The sequence below is a fragment of the Macaca mulatta genome, chromosome 3, assembly GCF_049350105.2.
Source record: "Macaca mulatta isolate MMU2019108-1 chromosome 3, T2T-MMU8v2.0, whole genome shotgun sequence".
Classification (NCBI taxonomy): domain Eukaryota; kingdom Metazoa; phylum Chordata; class Mammalia; order Primates; family Cercopithecidae; genus Macaca; species Macaca mulatta.
This window is the reverse complement of record NC_133408.1, coordinates 49,726,393-49,744,514: the sequence shown is the minus strand read 5'-3', so window position 1 is coordinate 49,744,514 and position 18,122 is coordinate 49,726,393. Positions and strand designations below refer to the sequence as shown.

Here is an 18,122-nt window from a genome sequence, read left to right as displayed (position 1 = left end):
TATGTATGTTGTCCAGGGGTCTGAGCCCCCAGGAGGCCATGGCCCATGTCTTTCCCTGGGCATCCCTGTGTAGGTCTGTATATGGGCCAGTGCACAGACAGGCGCATGCCTGTGATGTGAAATTTGCGCGTTGCACCCGTTTGTTGGAAACTATTTCCAGATAACTGAGATCGGGGCCAGGCACGCTGGTTCATGCCGATAATCCCAGTGCTCTAGCCAGGGCAACAGAGCAAGACCCTATCTCTAAAAAAGAAAGTCTGAGCTGGCACCTGTGTGTTTCTGTGTCTGTATCAATGCGTAATAATCAAACGTTATGCTCCGTGTGGCTCTGGATGCATGTTCTCAAATAACCTTCTCATCTGTTCCTTCATTAACTCATTCATTCATTTATTTAAAAAAATACTTACTGAGCACCTCCTAGGTTCCAGCCATGATTCTAGGTAAGGGGATACCATGGCAGACGAGGCAGAGTCCTGCCCTCATGGAGCTGATATCCCAGGGAGAAGATGGGCCAATAAATACGTGTTTCAAATGTCGGGCCAGGCACAGTGACTCATGCCTGTAGTCCCAGCACTTTTGGAGGCCAAGGTGGGAGGATGACTGGAGGCCAGGAGTTTGAGAATAGCCTGGCCAATGTAGCAAGACCCCATCTCTACAAAAAATAAAAAATTAGCCAGGCATGGTGGCATGCACCTGTGATCCCAGCTACTTGGGAGGCTGAGGCAGGAGGATTGCCTGAGCCCAGGAGTTGGAGGCTGCAGTGAGTTGGAGGCTGCAGTGAGCTATGATCACACCACTGCACTCCAGCCTGGGTGACAGAGTGAGACCCTGTCTCTTAAAAAAAAAAAAAAAAAGTCAAATTGTGATAGTGACTTGAAGGGAACCAGAAGGGACTAAGGGAGCAAGGGAGGGAACAGAGTGGGGTATAGCAGGGAGCAGTCTACCCTATAAAGAGTGGTCAGGGAGGACCTCTGATGGGTGGCATTCGAGCAGGGACCTTGTAGGAGGGTGACCCAGATGTGTATCTAGGGCAGGAACATGTGGGACAAGTAAGAGGCCTGCAGCTGGAGGGGCAGGCAAGACCGTCCTAGAGGAAGTCCTGTCCCCTCTGTGCCCTTTCCTCTAGGGGTTCCCTTTTGGGTCAGGGTCCAGAGCCACAGGGAAAAGTAGTGATATCAGGGCCACCAAATATAGTTGGCGGGTTCTGGAATACCTATGAGTGGGGCCAAGGGGCCAATGGCAGCTGAAGTCCAGCCCACACCAGCCTCCTGGGCTCCTGCCATCCCAGTGCCTTTTGCGGGGACAAGTGGAGCTGCTGCCACCAAAGAGAAAAGACAGGTGGGAGAGGAGAAGATGAGGTCTTGCTGTGTTGCCCAGGCTGGTCTTGAATTCCTGGGTTCAAGCGATCCTCCCACCTCGGCCTCCCAAAGTGCTGGGATTGTAGGAGTGAGCCACCACACCTGCTCTCCAGGCCGTGCACCCCGGCATGGGCCACGTTACCCTGGAGGAAGGGCAGCCTCTCCTAATTCACTCAAAGCTGCTGGGTTGGGGTGGTGGGGAACATGGCATCTGGCATTAGGAGGCCTTCCTGGAGGAGGTGACGTCTGAACAGGCCTCCCCCTCCACATCCCCGGCAGTGTGTGAACGAGCTGAACCAGTGGCTGTCTGCGCTGCGGAAGGTGAGCATCAACAACACCGGCCTGCTGGGCTCCTACCACCCTGGCGTCTTCCGTGGGGACAAGTGGAGCTGCTGCCACCAAAAAGAGAAGACAGGTGGGAGAGGAGGCCTGGACCCCAGGCTCTGCATCCGTCCACTGTGAGATCAGGCCTCTGGCTGAACGACAGGGCCCTGAGCCCTGCTGTGCACCTGCAGGGACCTAACCCAAGGAATGGTGGCCCCTCCAGGTGCTCTGGCCAGAAAGGGTCCCATGGACCAGGTGGTTTGGGAAATGCCACGTGTTGCGTGTGATGCATATGAGTGAATTCGCTGATGACTCTAAGGAGGCCCAAAAACATGTTAGAATCCCATTTCTTTTTTCTTCTTCTTCTTTTTTTTTTTTCGCAGACCAACTCTCACTCTGTCGCCCAGACTAGAGTGCAGTGGTACAATCTCAGCTCACTGCAACCTCCACCTCCCAGGGTCAAGCAATTCTCCTGCCTCAACTTCCCCAGTAGCTGGGATTACAGGCACTCGCCACCAAGCCTAGCTAATTTTTTTGTATTTTTACTAGAGATGGGGTTTCACCCTGTTGGTCAAGTTGTTCTTGTTTTTGTTTTTGTTGTTGTTGTTGTTGTTGTTTGATACTGAGTCTAGCTCTATCATCCAGGCTGGAGTGCAGTGGTGAGATCTTGGCTCACTGCAACCTCCGCCTCCCAGGTTCAAGTGATTCTCTTGCCTCAGCCTCCCAAGTACCATGGGTACAAGCCACTGCACTCAGCTAATTTTTGTATTTTTAGTAGAGATGGGGTGTTACCATGTTGGTCAGGCTGGTCTCCAACTCCTGACCTCGTGATCCACCTGCCTCGGTCTCCCAAAGTGCTGGGATTACAGGCGTGAGCCACCATGCCCGGCCTAGAATTCCATTTCTAATGCAGTTTAACCCAACACTTCCCAAACTCATTTGACAGGGAACTCTTTTTTTTTTTTTTTTTTTTTTTTTTTTTTTTTTTTTTGAGACAGAGTCTCGCTCTGTCGCCCAGGCTGGAGTGCAGTGGCGCGATATCGGCTCACTGCAAGCTCCACCTCCCGGGTTCACGCCATTCTCCCGCCTCAGCCTCCGAGTAGCTGGGACTACAGGCGCCCGCCACCACGCCCGGCTAGTTTTTTGTATTTTTAGTAGAGACGGGATTTCATCATGTTAGCCAGGATGGTCTCGATCTCCTGACCTCGTGATCCACCCGCCTCGGCCTCCCAAAGTGCTGGGATTACAGGCTTGAGCCACCGCGCCCGGCCGACAGGGAACTCTTATCTTCCCCAAGGAGCTTCTTACAGAACCGGTGTTCTGAGGAACACACTTGAGGAACGCCCTGCTCATGACAGCCAGAGAGCCCCTGGGTTTGCACACCCCAATGCTGGAGGTCTCAATCCAGAGCTGTGGGTGGGAGGGGACCCTGAGCCTTGGGCACTAAAGGGATGGCAGAGAGGAGCTTCTAGAAGGACTCCATACTGTGTAGTACTCTAGCTTCTAGCACCTGTGGCTTTATTTATTTGTTTTTTGAGACAGAGTCTCACTCTGTTGCCCAGTCTGGAGTGCAGTGGCGCCATCTTGGCTCACTGCAAGCTCCGCCTCCCGGGTTCACGCCATTCCCCTGCCTCAGCCTCCTGAGTAGCTGGGACTACAGGTGCCCGCCACCATGCCCGGCTAATTTTTTTGTAGTTTTAGTAGAGACGGGGTTTCACCATGTTAGCCAGGATGGTCTTGATCTCCTGACCTCATGATCTGCCCGCCTCGGCCTCCCAAAGTGCTGCGATTACAGGCGTGAGCCACCGTGCCCGGCCTTTGTACCGGTGGCTCTTGAGTACTTGAAATGTGGCTTGAGGAGCTGAGGGGATTTTTTTGTTTAATTTTGTAAAACAGGGTCTTGCTCTGTTGCCCAGGCTGGAGTGCAGTGGCATGATCATAGCTTACTGCAGCCTCCAACTCCTGGGCTCAAGCAATCCTCCTACCTCAGCCTCTGAGTAGACTGGGACTACAGGCATGCGTCACCACACTGGCTCATTTAAAAATAATTTTTTTAGAGGTGAGGTCTTGCTATGTTGTCCAGGCTGGTCTTGAATTCCCAAGCTCAAGCAATCCTCCTGCCTCGGCTTCCCAAAGTGTTGGGATTGTAGGAGGGAGCCACCATATCTGGCCTGAGTTTTACATTTTTAAAAATGTTGTTTTGGCCAGGTGTGGTGGTGGCTCACGCCTGTAATCCTAGCACTTTGGGAGGCCAAGGCGGGTGGATCATGAGGTCAGGAGATCAAGACCATCCTGGCTAACACGGTGAAACGCCGTCTCTACTAAAAATACAAAAAATTAGCCGGGCGAGGTGGCGGGCGCCTGTAGTCCCAGCTACTCGGGAGGCTGAGGCAGGAGAATGGCGTGAACCCGGGAGGCAGAGCTTGCAGTGAGTCCAGATTGTGCCACTGCACTCCAGCCTGGGCGACAGAGTGAGACTCTGTCTCAAAAAAAAAAAAAAAAAAAAAAAGTTACCCGGCTCCCCCAGTCATACCCTGATGACATCCACGCTCCGAAGTCATGCATCCCATGGTGCAGGGGCTGACCCCAGGAGAAGCGGCTACCCCCAGAGGGTGGGGAGCCGAGGCAGGGCCTGGGTCAGACTTACCGGGCTGTGCTCCCAGCCCTGCCCTCACCAGGGACCCCCAAGTGCATCTCTCTCCCCTCCAGGCCTCCATTTCTCCATCTATGCAACCAGAAAGTTGGACATGGTAGTCCCAAGTGTCTGCTTGTGACTTTGCCCTCTCTGTGCCCCCAGGTCAGGGCTGCGATAAGACCCGGTCACGGGTGACCCTGCAGGAGTGGAATGACCCTCTTGACCATGACCTTGAGGCCCAGCTCATCTACCGGCACCTGCTGGGTGTGGAGGCCATGCTGTGGTGAGTCCCACCCAGGAGAGCCTTTGCAGCCCGGGGAACGTGCCAGGCTTGGGGCTGCTCCATGGTGGCTGGTCACCTCTCTTCTAATTGGCCACATCTGGGGAGGGCACCAGGAGTACCTCTCTGCAGCACGAGGCCAACTCAGGTTAGGACGGAGGCCCCAAGGGTCAAGGCCATGCCTGCTTCATGCTGTGTGCTGAGCCCCCCTTGCAACCTGGCCAGCTGTTCCCCCGGGCCCTTGGAGCACAGGCACAGCCTCGGCCAGCTCCTTGAATCCTTGACCATCTTGCTTCATCCAGTGGTTCTCAGCCCTGGCAGAAGCTTAGAAAAAACAGGATGCTTTTAAAGATCAGCTTTAAAAACAGGATGCCAAGGCCCCATTCAATCAGGGCCTCTGGAGATGCGGCCGGTGCCGGGATACTTCAAGGTGATCCAGTGATTCCCACACGCTCAGCTTCCCCTGAGCCAGCTGGAGCCGGAGCTCATTCCTCTCTCACACCCCTACACCCTGCGAGGAGGAAGGCTGTGGTCCTCCCCATTCCTCATCGACTCTTCCGGGGTTTATCTCTGCCCTCAAAACCCACGAAGGTGGGGTGCGGTGGCTCATGCCTGTTATCCCAGCTCTTTGGGAGATGGAGGCAGGCGGATCGTTTGAAATCAGGAGTTTGAAACCAGCCTGGCCAACATGGCGAAATCTCGTCTCTACTAAAAATACAAAAATTAACTGGGCATGGTGGAGGGTTCCTGTAATCCCAGCTACTGGGGAGGCTGAGGCAGGAGAATTGCTTGAACCCAGGAGGTGGACGTTGCAGTGAGCTCAGATTGCGCCACTGCACTCCAGCCTGGACCACAGAGCAAGACTCCATCTCAAACAAAACAAATCAAAACAAAAAAAAAATCCAAAGGGCATTCTGGTCAACCCACAGTGGTGTGGGGAGGAGTAGGAGACACAGGGAGGGAGAAGGTGCAAGGTGGCCTGGGGCCGAGGCTGGGCCCGTGTTTCCTCTTCATAGACTGAAAGAGTCAGCCCTGCCATCACCCCCAGAGCCACCTCTAGCCCCGGAGGCCCATGCTGGGTCACCCCCAGCCTTCCCACAAGGACACCAGAAGCTCCGGCAGGGCAGGTGGAGGATGCTGGCCCTGACTCTGACCTCCCCCACAGGGAGAGGCACCGGGAGCTGAGCAGGGGCGCAGAGGCAGGCACGGTGCCCGCGAGCCCTGGCGAAGGTAGGTCCTGCCCACCTGGGACTTGCTCGTGGCCGGAACCCCCACCAGGGATGCACGGGTGGGGTCCTCGGGCTCACTCCCAGGGGCCCTCACGGCTGCCTCTGCCCGCAGCTCCCAAGGACTCATTGGCCCAGCTGCTCCGGGTGCTGCAGGACCTCCGGGAGGCCCATAGCTCCAGCCCGGCCGGCTCCCCGCCCTCAGAGCCCAACTGCCTCCTGGAGCTGCAGACGTGAGGCCCACCCTGCGCTCCCGTTGCTGAGTCCCCTGCCAAGCGCTCGGAGCCCCCCGCCCTGGACTCTGCACCCCTCACCCCGGTCCTCCTCATTAGGGTGCAGGGCCTAGGTCTCTTCCAAGTGGGGGAGAGGGGGAGTCAGGAATGAGGGGATCCCCAGAAGTGCAGAGCTGAGCAGGCCTGGGCCTGTCATGGCTGGCCTGAAGTGTCCCTGGCTCCCTACAGCCGCTGCAGCCATCACTGCCTCTCCAGGGACCCTCCTCTCCCGCCTAGGACAGACCCAGCCAGAACCACCGCTAGGACGGGCCACACCCAGGCGTCTGGCCTCCAGGGACCTAGAGAATGGGAGGGAGAACGGGGCCCCAGGAGACCCGGCCGCCACCCCACCCGCTGCCCTTGGGTGGCACAGGGCTGTGCTGTTGCCAACAGTAAACCTGCTGTTACTGTCCAGGCTGTGGGGTCTTGTGATGGGGGTCTGGGGAGAGAGTGGGCCCGGGGGAACCTCGGAGGCTGTCGGTGGATGTGCCAAGGATAGGGCTGACAGCATGGGCCCGGGCATCCCTGTTCCCCCCTCTTTCTTCCCCCTACTCATCTGGGGTCGGGGACTCCTTTCCCTTCCCAGTTGCTGTCCCCACCATGTCCCTGGGTCCCCTCTTCCATGCCCCACAGGCCACAGAGCCCAGTGTGTCCAACCAGCTGTTCTCTCCTCAAAGCAGCCCCCAGGCAAGTCCTTTCTCTAGGGTGTCTCTGAGGACGGCACAGAGGCGGGGCTCGGACCCCATTCCTCTTCACGCAGCCCTTACCCCAAGCCCGTTAGCTGTGTGGCTGGCAGTGTTGGCCCTGTGGAGGCTCCCGTCCCCCCAACCTTTGTGTCACATGGGCTGCCAGGCTGAGCTCCCAGCTGCGTCCACAGTGACCTGGATCGGGGTGGGGACAAGGCCTGGACCCTCCTTCTCCAGAAGACCTTCAGCTCCTGCCTTGCCACGCAGTCACCTCCTTCCCCACTCTGACCCCAGATCCCAAAGGCCCACCCTTGCCCCAGCCCCTTCCTGGCCCCATGGGGTTTCTCTGATGCCTTCATCATAGAGGCCCCGGGCTGGTCCGACGGTCGGCAAAACTTGACTGTGACCCGGTCCGTACTCTTGGGGACTTAGAGCCCCTGGTGTCCTGGGATCTGGCCTGCCTTTCTTTGGTCAGTCCCTGTGGTCCCCCACCAGCTCCCCCTCCCATAGGGCTACCCACTAAGCCCTGCCCCCAGCCCAAGAGGAGCCCCCACTGCCTGTGGGGCAGTGATGTCTGGCCACCAGCTCACACCGATGACTTGGTCCTGGGGTGGCAGAAGCAGCGGGTGACAGGAGCAGGGCCCCTGTCCCTCTCCTCTGGCCCTGTGGTACCCAAGCCACACGTTGTGCCCACTCTTGGGGCTGACCTGCTGCAGGGGCCACCAGCCGCTGCTACTGTGGGCCGCTCCGGGGCAGGGTGGGCAGGGCCTTTGTGCCTTATCAGGACACAGAAGTCCCTGAGGCCCCCAGACCTGGCTCAGCCAACCTCCTTCCTCCCCCGGTTGCCCCCCACTCGAAGGCTGCCTCCTTCCCAGTGCCCACCGGCACCAGGCTCCTCACAGCAGCAGCTCAGACACAGAGCGCCTCCAGGTGGCCCCAGCCCTCCAGGAGGGTGCTGTTTTCACATCTGCCTGCATCCCTTCATTCATTCATTCCTCACCTTTATCCTGTTATCTGTATCTTGTTTAAGCTGCCAGGAAGGAAAGGGAAGAAGAGATCAGGAAACTGGGACCCTCAGAAGGGAGGAGTGGGCTTGGAACTTAGACATCCACCTCAGAGCTCAAATAGGTTGTTTAAAATCACATTCGATTTTCAGATGAAGGGGAACTTTATAGATTCTTTTTTTTCTTTCTCTTTTTTTTTTTTTTTTTTGAGACAGAGTCTCACTCTGTTGCCCAGGCTGGAGTGCAATGGCTCAATCTTGGCTCACTGCAACCTCTGCCTCCCAGGTTCAAATGATTCTCCTGCCTCAACCTCCCAAGTAGCTGGGATTACAGGCACTTGCCATCACGCCTGGCTAATTCTTGTATTTTTAGTAGAGATGGGGTTTCTCCATGTTGGCCAGGCTGGTCTTGAACTCCTGACCTCAGGTGGTCTGACCTCCTTGGCCTCCCAAAGTGCTGAGATTACAGTTGCAAACCACCGCACATGGCCAGAACTTTATAATTAAAAGAAATTTGAAGCTGGGTGTGACGGTGCACACCTGTAGTCCCAGCTACTCAGGAGGCCAAGGCAGAAGGATCACCTTGAGGCCAGGGGTTTAAGGCCAGACTGGGCAACATAGCAAAACCTAGTCCCTAAAATTAATTAAAAAAAAAAAAAAAGGAAAATAAAGGAGACTTGAGATTCTTGAACTAAATAGTGGTGATGGCTACACATTGTGAGTGTAATTAACACCACTGAGTTAAACACTTAAAATGGTTAAAATGCCAAATTTTATATTATAACTATCTTACTACAATAGAAGTATAAAAGAGAGACTTAGGATACTTACGTGACTTACAAAAACCTTAAGATACTTATGTGACTTACAGAAACCAACTGCAACAAAACAAAATGTTAAGAAATGACCTTTTTATGAGGCAATTGGAAATTTGAACATTGATCAACTATAGGATGAATAGAATTATTAATATTGTAAAGGTGTGATAAGATACTGCTCTTGGCTGGACACGGTGGCACATGCCTGTAATCCCAGCTACTTGGGAGGCTGAGGTGGGAGAATCGCTTGAGCTCAGGAATTGGAGACCAGCCTGGGCAACATGGTGAAACCCCCGTCTTTACAAAAACAAACAAACAAAAAAGATACCGCAGTTGTGTTGTAAGAGTCCTTCTCTTTCAGAGCTACATAGTGGAATATTTATGGAATATTTAGGATAAATGATATGGGCATTTGGGATTTGCTGCAAAATGATCCAGAGGCGGGGGTCAGGGGGAGAGGTAGAGGTAGCCACGAGCTGATAATTACGGAAGAGAGATGCGGAGTATGTGGGGGCTCATTATCCTGCATAGTCTAGTTTTGTGTATCTTTTAACTTTTCAAGAATAAAAAAGCTTAAAAAGTATACGTGTCCTGGTCTTACCAGAGACTCACCCACTGCCAGCCTCCAGCCAGGGAGGGCCAGGTTTGCATTTTCACACGCATGTCACGCTCCTCCGCACTCTCAACGTGGAGAGCTTCAAACAGGGAAACCCCAAGCCCTGCTGGCTTCTGCCAACCCCCCGAGCAGAAGCATGGGTCCCCCTGGTCACCACCTCACCGCCCTCATCCTGATCTCACCGTACACAGCAAACCCCAGTGTAATTAACAAGACCGAGGATACCTGTAATCCCAGCACTTTGGGAGGCTGAGGCGGGCGGATCACCTGAGTTCAGGAGTTCGAGACTAGTCTGGCAAACCATGGCCAACATGGTGAAAGCCCAGTCTCTACTGAAAACACAGAAATTAGCTGGGTGCGGTGGTGCGCATTGTAATCCCTACTACTTGGGAGAATCAGATTGAACCTGGGAGGCGGAGGTTGCAGTGAACCGAGATCACGCCACTGCACTCCAGCCTAGGTGACAGAGTAAGTCTCCATCTCAAAAAAAAAAAAAAAAAAAAGAGCCTCTTCAGAGTCTTCCAGAACATCTTTTTTTTTTTTTTTTTTTTTTTGAGACAGAGTCTCACTGTGTTGTCCAGGCTGGAGTGCAGTGGAGTGATCATAGCTCACTGCAGCCTCCAGCTCCTGAGTTCAGCCTTCTGAGTAGCTGGGACTACAGGTGTGCACCATCATGCCCATTTTTGTACTTTTGGTAGAGACAGGGTCTCACCACGTTGTCCAGCTTGGTCTCCAACTCCTGGGCTCAAGCCATCCTCCCACTTCAGCCTCCCAGAGTGCTGGGATTACAGGACCACCGCACCCAGCCACGAACACATTCTCAAAGCTCATCCAAGCAAGCTCTGAGCCTCCCCTCTTTGTCCTTATCCTAGGACAGCCCCCAAAGTCCCAGGGTTCAGACATGACCCCTGACCTGGCTGCCCAGCTAGGTTCTGGGGCAGGGCCAGTGGGGCAGCCTGTATACCTTGGCTCTTCCAGGAACTGTTGAAAGGTAAAGAGGGCTGGGCACGGTGGCTCACGCCTGTATCCCAGCACTTTGGGAGGCCGAGGTGGGTGGATCACCTGAGGTCAGGAGTTCAAGACCAGCCTGGCCAACATGGTGAAACCCTGTCTCTACTAAAAATACAACAATTAGCTGGGCATGGTGGCAGGTGCCTGTAATCACAGCTACTTGGGAGGCTGAGGCAGGAGAATTGCTTGAACCCAGGAGGTGGAGGTTGCAGTGAGCCAAGATCGTGCCACTGCACTCCAGCCTGGGCGACAGAGAGACCCTGTCTCAAAAAAATAAAAAAGGTCAAGGGGAGATTTAGATTCAAGGGGCCTGCCCTCTCCCTCTTCCCTATGGCTTTTGGGGCCATATCAATGTTTTCTCCTGGCTGTGGCCTTGGTGGATACCATTTCCCCCTTAAGCAGCCCACCAGCCTGACCCCTTAGAGCTTCATAGCCTCCTGTGGTCTGCCATCCTATGGGCCTCCTAAGCCTTTTTGCTGGATTGGGTCCCTCCCCTCCCTTCCTGGCCCAAGGCCTGGGTCCAGGGGTGGCTGAGCCTGATGCAGCCCCCACCCCACCCTAAATCACCAGCACATGGTTCTCTGGCTATTTCCTTAGGGGTACACAAAAGTCCTCATACCTGTTGGATCTCATTGGGTTTCAAGGACCTACTGTCCAGGAAGTATGGCCTCCAGGGTCTCCTGAGCCTAAATGCAGGCAGTGATAGGGAAAGAGGCATGGACTTATTAGGGCTCCAAGTAGAAACCTGGATCTTGAGTGCACACACACAGCCGCCCTTCTGGCAGCATCCACCACGCCTCTCCTCCCCTCCCCAGACCCTGACCACTGCAGCTGGAAGGGAAGTTAACATCAGTGCATGCCTGGCTCTGCCCCCCGGTTCTCTTCTCAGGCCCTGAGCAGAGCTGCCCATAGCCCAGGATGCCACATTGTTTCTGGAGGCCACCTGGAAAAGCGAGAGGAACAGGAGAGGGTGTACCTCCCATCTGCCCCCTGAGTCTATACCACTGCCTCCCAGACACTTCAAGGCCTGGCGTTCAACTGGGGCCTGGGGCAGGTTCCCAGATGATTTTTGTTGTTGTTGTTTGTTTGTTTTTTGAGATGGAGTCTCGCTCTGTTGCCCAGGCTGGAGTGCAGTGGTGTGATCTCAACTCACTGCAACCTCCACCTCCCGAGTTGAGGCGATTCTCCTGCTTCAGCCTCCTGAGTAGCTGGGATTACAGGCGCACACCACCACTCCCAGCTAATATTTTGTCTTTTTTTTTTTCAGTAGAGATGGGGTTTCATCATGTTGGCCACGCTGGTTTCAAACTCCTGACCTCAGATGATCCTTCTGCCTCAGCCTCCCAAAGTGCTGAGATTACAGGTGTAAGTAAGCCACTGCACCTGGACCCCCTTTTTTTTCTTTTTTCTTTTTTTTTGAGACAGGAGGCTCAGACGGGAGGCTGAGGTAGGAGGATCTCTGGAGCCCAGGAGTTGGAGGCTGCATGATGGCGCCACTGCACTCCCACCTGGGCGACAGAGGGAGACACCTTCTCTAAATAATAATAATATATAAAAAGATATACGTAACCCTCCGGGCTCCCCTCTCACTTCTGTATACACCTGCCTCCTTCTGCATCCGTCCGTCACCCAATTGTTCCTCCCGGCCAACAAGCCGGTGGCACCCCCAAGGCAGGGGTCCTGCAGCAGTCGGTGTAGGCAGCCTGCGCAGAAGGCTTATCATAGATCTGCCTCTGGCCACGAGATCTTCTGCTCCCCCTACGGCTGCCAGCCGCAGCTGTCCACTACCCCTTAGCTTTGTTATCTCTATTCAGGGGCTTCCTGCTGCGCACTCCAAAGGGGTGCAAGTTTCCAAAGAGAGATCAAGGGATATGGGGAGCGGAGAAAGGTACAGCTTGGGGTTCCCGCTCAGCCAGGACTAGGAGGTCTCTGTGGGGGCAGAACAGCCCTCCTAGAGCTCTGAGCATGCGCCGAAGAGCGCCCACGGGGGCAAGCCACGCCGAGGGGAGGGGATGGTGTGGGGGGGGGGGGCGGGGGGGGGAACCTCCCGACTGACGCATGCGCAGAGGCAAGGGCCTACCTCGGGCTTTTCTCGCGCCTGCGCAAGATCCTCCAGCCCGAAAGGGGGCGATGAGCCGATCCTTACGCGGGTTTGTCTCGCTGGAGTAATCCGGAAGAGGCCTCTTATCAGGGCTCTGGAGGAGGCGGCGGCAGATACTTGGGGTCTGGACGCGACGGCGGCGGGAGCATGAACGCCCCTCCAGCCTTTGAGTCGTTCTTGCTCTTTGAGGGCGAGAAGAAGTAAGTGACGCTGGCTGCGGCGGGCCGAGGTGCGCGGGCCTGCGACTGTCGCATTCTGGGGTGTCTCCTGCCCATCTCTTGCCCCGGGAGGGAAACAGCTTTTGCTTGATCGACCGCTCGGCCTGTTTTAAGGCCGTTCCGCGAGGCAGTGACGAGTGTGTACATTTTGCAGATGAGGACACTGAGGCTCGGAGAAGCAAGTTCCCCCGGACACGCAGGAAGTGGCGGGGTTGTATTCGAACCTAGAGTGTCTGGTTCTCCATAGCCCTTTTCCTCTGGGATCTGGCAGCCTCCTGTCTTGTCTCTCGCCCTCCACTTCCATCCTCCATCCCCCATCCCCTCCGATCTGTCAGCGGCCTGTGTAAAAGCCGCAGTGGCTCCTCGCTGCCTGCGGGTTGAAGGAGTCCAGGGGAGAGAGCTTGGGCTCAGCCCCTGCATCCCCCACTTAGCTACTCTGTATCTGTGACTTGATTTGCTGGAGGCCCTGTTTCCTCATGTGGAAAATGAGTTTATTACTGTACTTAAACATGGGATTCAGGCCGGGTGCGGTGGCTCACGCCTGTAATCCCAGCACTTTGGGAGCCCGATGCGGGCGGATCACCTGAGTTCGGGAGTTCAAGACCAGCCTGACCAATATGGAGAAACCCCTACTCTACTAGAAATACAAAATTAGCTGGGCGTGGTGGCGCGTGCCTGTAATCCCAGCTACTCGGGAGGCTCAGGCAGGAGAATCACTTGAACCTGGGAAGTGGAGGTTGAGGTGAGCGGAGATCACGCCATTGCACTCCAGCCTGGGCAACAAGAGTGAAACTCCATTTAAAAAAAAAAAAGGGGATCTGGCCGGGTGCGCTGGCTCACACTTTTAATCCCAGCACTTTGGGAGGCTCAGGTGGGAGGATCGCTTGAGCACAGGAGTTTCAGGCTGCAGTGAGCCGTGATCGCATCACTGCACTGCAACCTGGGCGACAGAGCGCAATCCTGTCTCAAAATAAAAATAATTGGATGAGGTAATTTGTGTAAAGCTCTTGGTCCAAAGCTCAGCACCTGGAAGACCTCATAACCATTGGCTCTTACTGTTCCCAGGTTGCCGTGCAGAGGTCTGGGTGTGGCCCTTGCCAGCCACTTAGGCCTCCTTTAGAGCAGACTCAACTGGGGACCATTTGACCCCACAAGGGTCATTTGGCAATAACTGGGAACATTATTGGTTGTCAAAGGGGTTATGACTAGAATTTACTGGATAGAGGTCAGGAATGCTGCTGATGTCCTACAATGTCCACAAGACAGCACCCCACAGGAAAGAATTATGCACCCTAAAATGTGTGTGGTGTCAACGTGGAGAAACCACCTTGGAAAAAAGGAACAGGGCAGGCATGATGATGTGCACCTGTGGTCCCAGCTACTCAGGAGGCTAAGGTGGGAGGAGCACTTTAGCCGAGGAGTTGGAGGCTGCAGTGAGCTAGGATCACACCACTGCACTCCAGCCTGGGCAGCAGGAGGGATCAATTGAGGCGAGGAGTTCAAGACCAGCCAGGACAACAAAGCAAAACCCCATCTCTACAAAAAAAAAAAAAAAAAAAGGAATTCAGAAAAGGCCAAAGTTCCATAGATCTGGGGTAGCAGGAAGTAGGGGACCGGGTTGGCGAGGTCTTTATGGGATGAAGAAATTGAGAAAGGTCTTCAGGAGGAGGCAGAGCTTGTTTTCCTATATATATAGGGATATATATATACATAGGAAAATATATATATATATATATATTTTTTTTTTTTTTTTTGTCGGAGTCTTGCTGCAAGCTCTGCCTCCTTGGTTCATGCCATTCTCCTGCCTCAACCTCCCGAGTAGCTGGGATTACAGGCAGCAGCCACCACTCCTGGCTATTTTTTGTATTTTTAGTAGAGATGAGATTTCAACGTGTTAGCCAGGATGGTCTTGATCTCCTGACCTCGTGATCCGCCCGTCTCGGCCTCCCAAAGTGCTGAGATTACAGGCGTGAGCCACTGCGCCCAGCCTTTATTTTTATATTTTTGATACAGAGTCCCTCTGTTGCCCAGGCTGGAGTGCAGTGGCGTGATCTCGGCTCACTGCAACTCCGCCTCCCAGGTTCAAGTTATTTTCCTGCCTCAGTCTCCCCAAGTAGCCAGTACTACAGGCATGGACCACCACACTCAGCTAATTTTTTTTTTTTTTGTATTTTTAGTACAGACAGGGTTTTGCCATGTTGGGCAGGCTGGTCTTGAACTTCTGACCTCAGGTCATCTATCCACCTCAGCTTCCCAAAGTGTTGGGATTACAGGCACGAGCCACCGCACCTGGCCAGGAGGAGGCAGGATTTAGACTCAGGGTGGGAGGAGGGGAGCCCCTGCCCCTCATCTGTGGCCTCTGCATCTTCCTAGGATCACCATTAACAAGGACACCAAGGTACCCAATGCCTGTTTATTCACCATCAACAAAGAAGACCACACACTGGGAAACATCATTAAATCGTAAGTTTCCCATCACAGGCTCTCATGGGCTGTGTTTAATGGGCCCCTCTGGGCAAAGCACAAGTTCCAAGATCTTTCTCAGTCTCTCTGAGCTACAGGAGGTCCTTCTGGGGGCTTGCTGTGGGCATTTTATAATCTTGGTACCTTTTTTTTTTTTTTTTTTTTTTTTTTTTTGAGACGGAGTCTTGCTCTGTCACCCAGGCTGGAGTGCAGTGGCCGGATCTCAGCTCACTGCAAGCTCCGCCTCCCGGGTTTATGCCATTCTCCTGCCTCAGCCTCCTGAGTAGCTGGGACTACAGGCACCCACCACTTCGCCCTGCTAGTTTTTTGTATTTTTTAGTAGAGACGGGGTTTCACCGTGTTAGCCAGGATGGTCTCGATCTCCTGACCTCGTGATCCGCCCGTCTCGGCCTCCCAAAGTGCTGGGATTACAGGCTTGAGCCACTGCACCCAGCATCTTGGTACCTTTTTATCAAAATGACACTGACCTCCATGTCTTCACATAAGCCATGCTTCTGTAGTGGCTTATTCTGTAGATGAACATGTGCATTTACATTCACTTTTTTTTTGTTTTTTTTTTTCTCGAGACGGAGTTTTCGCTCTTGTCGTCCAGGCTGGAGTGCAGTGGCGCAATCTTGGCTCACTGCAACCTCCGCCTCCCAGGTTCAAGTGATTGTCCTGCTTCAGCCTCCCTAGTAGCTGGGACTACAGGCACATGCTACGATGCCCAGCTAATTTTGTATTTTTAGTAGAGATGGGGGTTCACCATGTTGGCCAAGCTGGTCTTGAACTCCTGACCTCAGATGATCCACCTGCCGGCTTCCCAAAGTGCTGGGATTACAGATGTGAGCTGCTGCGCCCGGCCTTACGTTCACTGTTAAGTGCACATTCTATAAATGAATGAGCAGCAGATTCCAGCACAGTAGGCCTGTGTGTTGTTCATGCTAAGGGGCATTGAAAAGCAGTCAAGATTAGCTTCCTTCATGCCACCTGTCTGTGACCTCAGTGCCACCTGGGACTCTAAGATGTATGTGGCAGAGACTAGAACTTCTATTTAACAAGAGAAAGAAGTAGGAGAGTTCTGTGGCGTTCCAGTGCCCCTGATGGGTGCCCTGCATTAGTTGGTGGATGTTCATTTACACCAGTGAGGTCCTAGCCAGGTGGTCGGTCAGGGATGTGACGGCCACTCTGGCCCAGGGACTTGTCATTTTCCTGTAGACTTGGCTCTTCCCTCTGGTGCCACCAGCGAAGCCAGGCGTTTCCCTGTGAGTGGGGTCTGCCCAGTCTCCTGGTGTGGTCGGGCACAGGGATGGAGGACTCTTGCCCGGAGCCCAGCCAGTGGGGCACCCAAGCTCTCCTGGGGCCCTGCTGCTCCCCTGCTCTTGAGCCCAGTGTTGCCAGCTATGCATGGGTCCCCCTCGTGGTGCTCACACCACTCTGAGCTGCTCTAGAGGAGACCCCAGTGTGCCCAGGGCACAGTACGCGACACAGCCCCATCCAGTGTGCGTGGCCAGCCGCCGGCAGCTGTGCTGCTCGGAGGACTGAGTTGCATTTCCATTCCACTCACTGCTCAGAGCCTGGGCCCTCCTCTCCTTGCTGCCTTTATTTGCTGTGTGGATGCTTTTTGGGCTTTTTGGGCCTGAGTCACTGAACACTGTCTGGACATTCGCTGCCTAGGAGATCTCTCTGCCAGCACTGCGGTTCCCTGTGGGAAGAGGTTGCTGGAATCCGTTTCCAGCTTGGGTCCTTCAGCCTCATGGATGTGGGGGGTGTGGGGGACCGTGTGTGTGTCCTTCAACATCATGGATGCAGGGTGTTATGTGTGTGTGTGTGGCGGGTAGGGTGTTCCCACATGAGTTATCTTCCTAAAAGCATTACTTTACTTGAAGACTTTTGGGGAAAAAAATTGGGGGGTTGGATTTTTGTCTAGAAAGTCTGTTCTGCTCTGAGCTGGCTGCCACCCAGCTTGGGCCTGAGCCCCGAGGGCATGAGGCTAGCCCTTCACACTGTCTGTCCCTGGACCGCAGACAACTCCTAAAGGACCCACAGGTGCTATTTGCTGGCTACAAAGTCCCCCACCCCTTGGAGCACAAGATCATCATCCGAGTGCAGACCACGCCGGACTACAGCCCCCAGGAAGCCTTCACCAACGCCATCACCGACCTCATCAGCGAGCTGTCCCTGCTGGAGGAGCGCTTCCGGGTGAGGGCGGGGCCCGGAGGGGCGGGCGGCGTGGGCTGGACACCGGCCCATGTGCCCATGCCTGGGACAGCCCTAGCCTGTTTCTTCGGAGGTCTTGGGGGAGAGGCGGTGCTCATGGAAGGGCAGGGACTTCCACCACAGGCTTCAGGACGTGTGGACTGAGGTTGTGGAGTCCAGGCCTGCGGCTTGCCTGCCCCATGGGACTTCCGTAGCGCGGCAGGGTCCCCTCATGTGCTGTGAGCCGGATCGGGGCGGGGAGCTGCTGTCCTTTGGGGGTGCTCTTCTACATCCCTTATCTGTGGTTGGCAAGGCCTGGTCCTTCCAGGCCTCTGTCTGGGAGGCAGCTCACCCCAGGGTGGCCCATGCCTGTTCCCGGCAGGGCGCCTGGGAGTCTATAACAGTTTAGAGGGGAAAGAGCCACAGCTTGGGGGATTTCAGTGTGTTGAGTCATCTGCTCCCCAGGAAGCCCGTGGCCCCTGACTCCTGCCTGGGCTGCCATAGAGAACGGCTGGACTGGGCCAGCTGGGAGGGTTCTTCAGTTGCTCCACTGTCCTGGGGAGTGTGGCCCATGGCTGCCCTCCAGGAAGGGCCTGGCCAGGGGATGCTGGGCTTGTTTCCCCAGCGTCCTTGCCCCAGCCGTTCCAACTCAGTCTCCGCCTTCTTCCTCTCTCCCAGGTGGCCATCAAAGACAAGCAGGAAGGAATTGAGTAGGGGCCAGAGGGGGCTCTGCTCAGCCTGTGAGCCCAGTTCCTACCTGCGCGTGACCCTCCGCTCCAGGCACTATGCCGAGGAGAGCGGCCAGTCCCAGCCATGGCCCGCCTTGTGACCACCCCTCACCCTGACACCAACGTATCCCGTACATAGATTAGGTTTTATATTCCTAATAAAGGATGGCGGAAGAGACCTGGA

General features: G+C 54.8%; 2 protein-coding genes across 13 annotated transcripts in view; both read left to right on the top strand.

Annotated features, from left to right (window-relative positions):
• The window catches only part of RASA4B (RAS p21 protein activator 4B), a 33,841-nt gene extending 27,334 nt beyond the window's left edge, over positions 1–6,507 (top strand). For 3 of the 8 annotated variants that reach the window (XM_028845629.2, XM_077996487.1, XM_028845630.2), the window contains 4 exons: positions 1,638–1,773; positions 4,480–4,600; positions 5,763–5,827; positions 5,939–6,507. In XM_028845629.2, coding sequence (XP_028701462.1) covers positions 1,638–1,773; positions 4,480–4,600; positions 5,763–5,827; positions 5,939–6,060 — 444 coding nt within the window. In that variant the 3' untranslated portion in view covers positions 6,061–6,507. Of the gene's footprint in view, positions 1–1,254; positions 1,494–1,637; positions 1,774–4,479; positions 4,640–5,613; positions 5,828–5,910 lie in introns of those variants that run through there. The other 5 variants (XR_013415100.1, XM_028845631.2, XM_077996488.1 and 2 more) reach the window with 5 other exon arrangements.
• A 5,934-nt stretch (positions 6,508–12,441) lies between these two features.
• Positions 12,442–18,116, top strand: POLR2J (RNA polymerase II subunit J). Of its 5 annotated transcripts, none has more exons than XM_015134548.3 (4): positions 12,442–12,530; positions 14,922–15,011; positions 17,039–17,213; positions 17,889–18,116. In XM_015134548.3, exons 1-4 carry the CDS (start codon positions 12,478–12,480, stop codon positions 17,922–17,924), a joined length of 354 nt encoding a protein of 117 aa, XP_014990034.1. In that variant the 5' UTR covers positions 12,442–12,477; the 3' UTR covers positions 17,925–18,116. The 5 variants fall into 5 exon arrangements, with proteins under 5 accessions (XP_014990034.1, XP_077852706.1, XP_077852708.1 ...); XM_077996580.1 differs by having other exon boundaries at positions 17,039–17,243; XM_077996582.1 differs by lacking the exon at positions 14,922–15,011.
• The last annotated feature ends 6 nt before the right edge of the window (positions 18,117–18,122 follow it).

Bases quoted from the DNA above. Each gene is read 5' to 3' on its own strand.
- POLR2J (XM_015134547.3), top strand. From the start codon at position 12,478: ATGAACGCCCCTCCAGCCTTTGAGTCGTTCTTGCTCTTTGAGGGCGAG. The intron at 12,531-14,921 runs GTAAGTGACGCT...GCATCTTCCTAG, and splicing joins CTCTTTGAGGGCGAGAAGAA to GATCACCATTAACAAGGACA. The intron at 15,012-17,038 runs GTAAGTTTCCCA...CCTGGACCGCAG, and splicing joins CTGGGAAACATCATTAAATC to ACAACTCCTAAAGGACCCAC.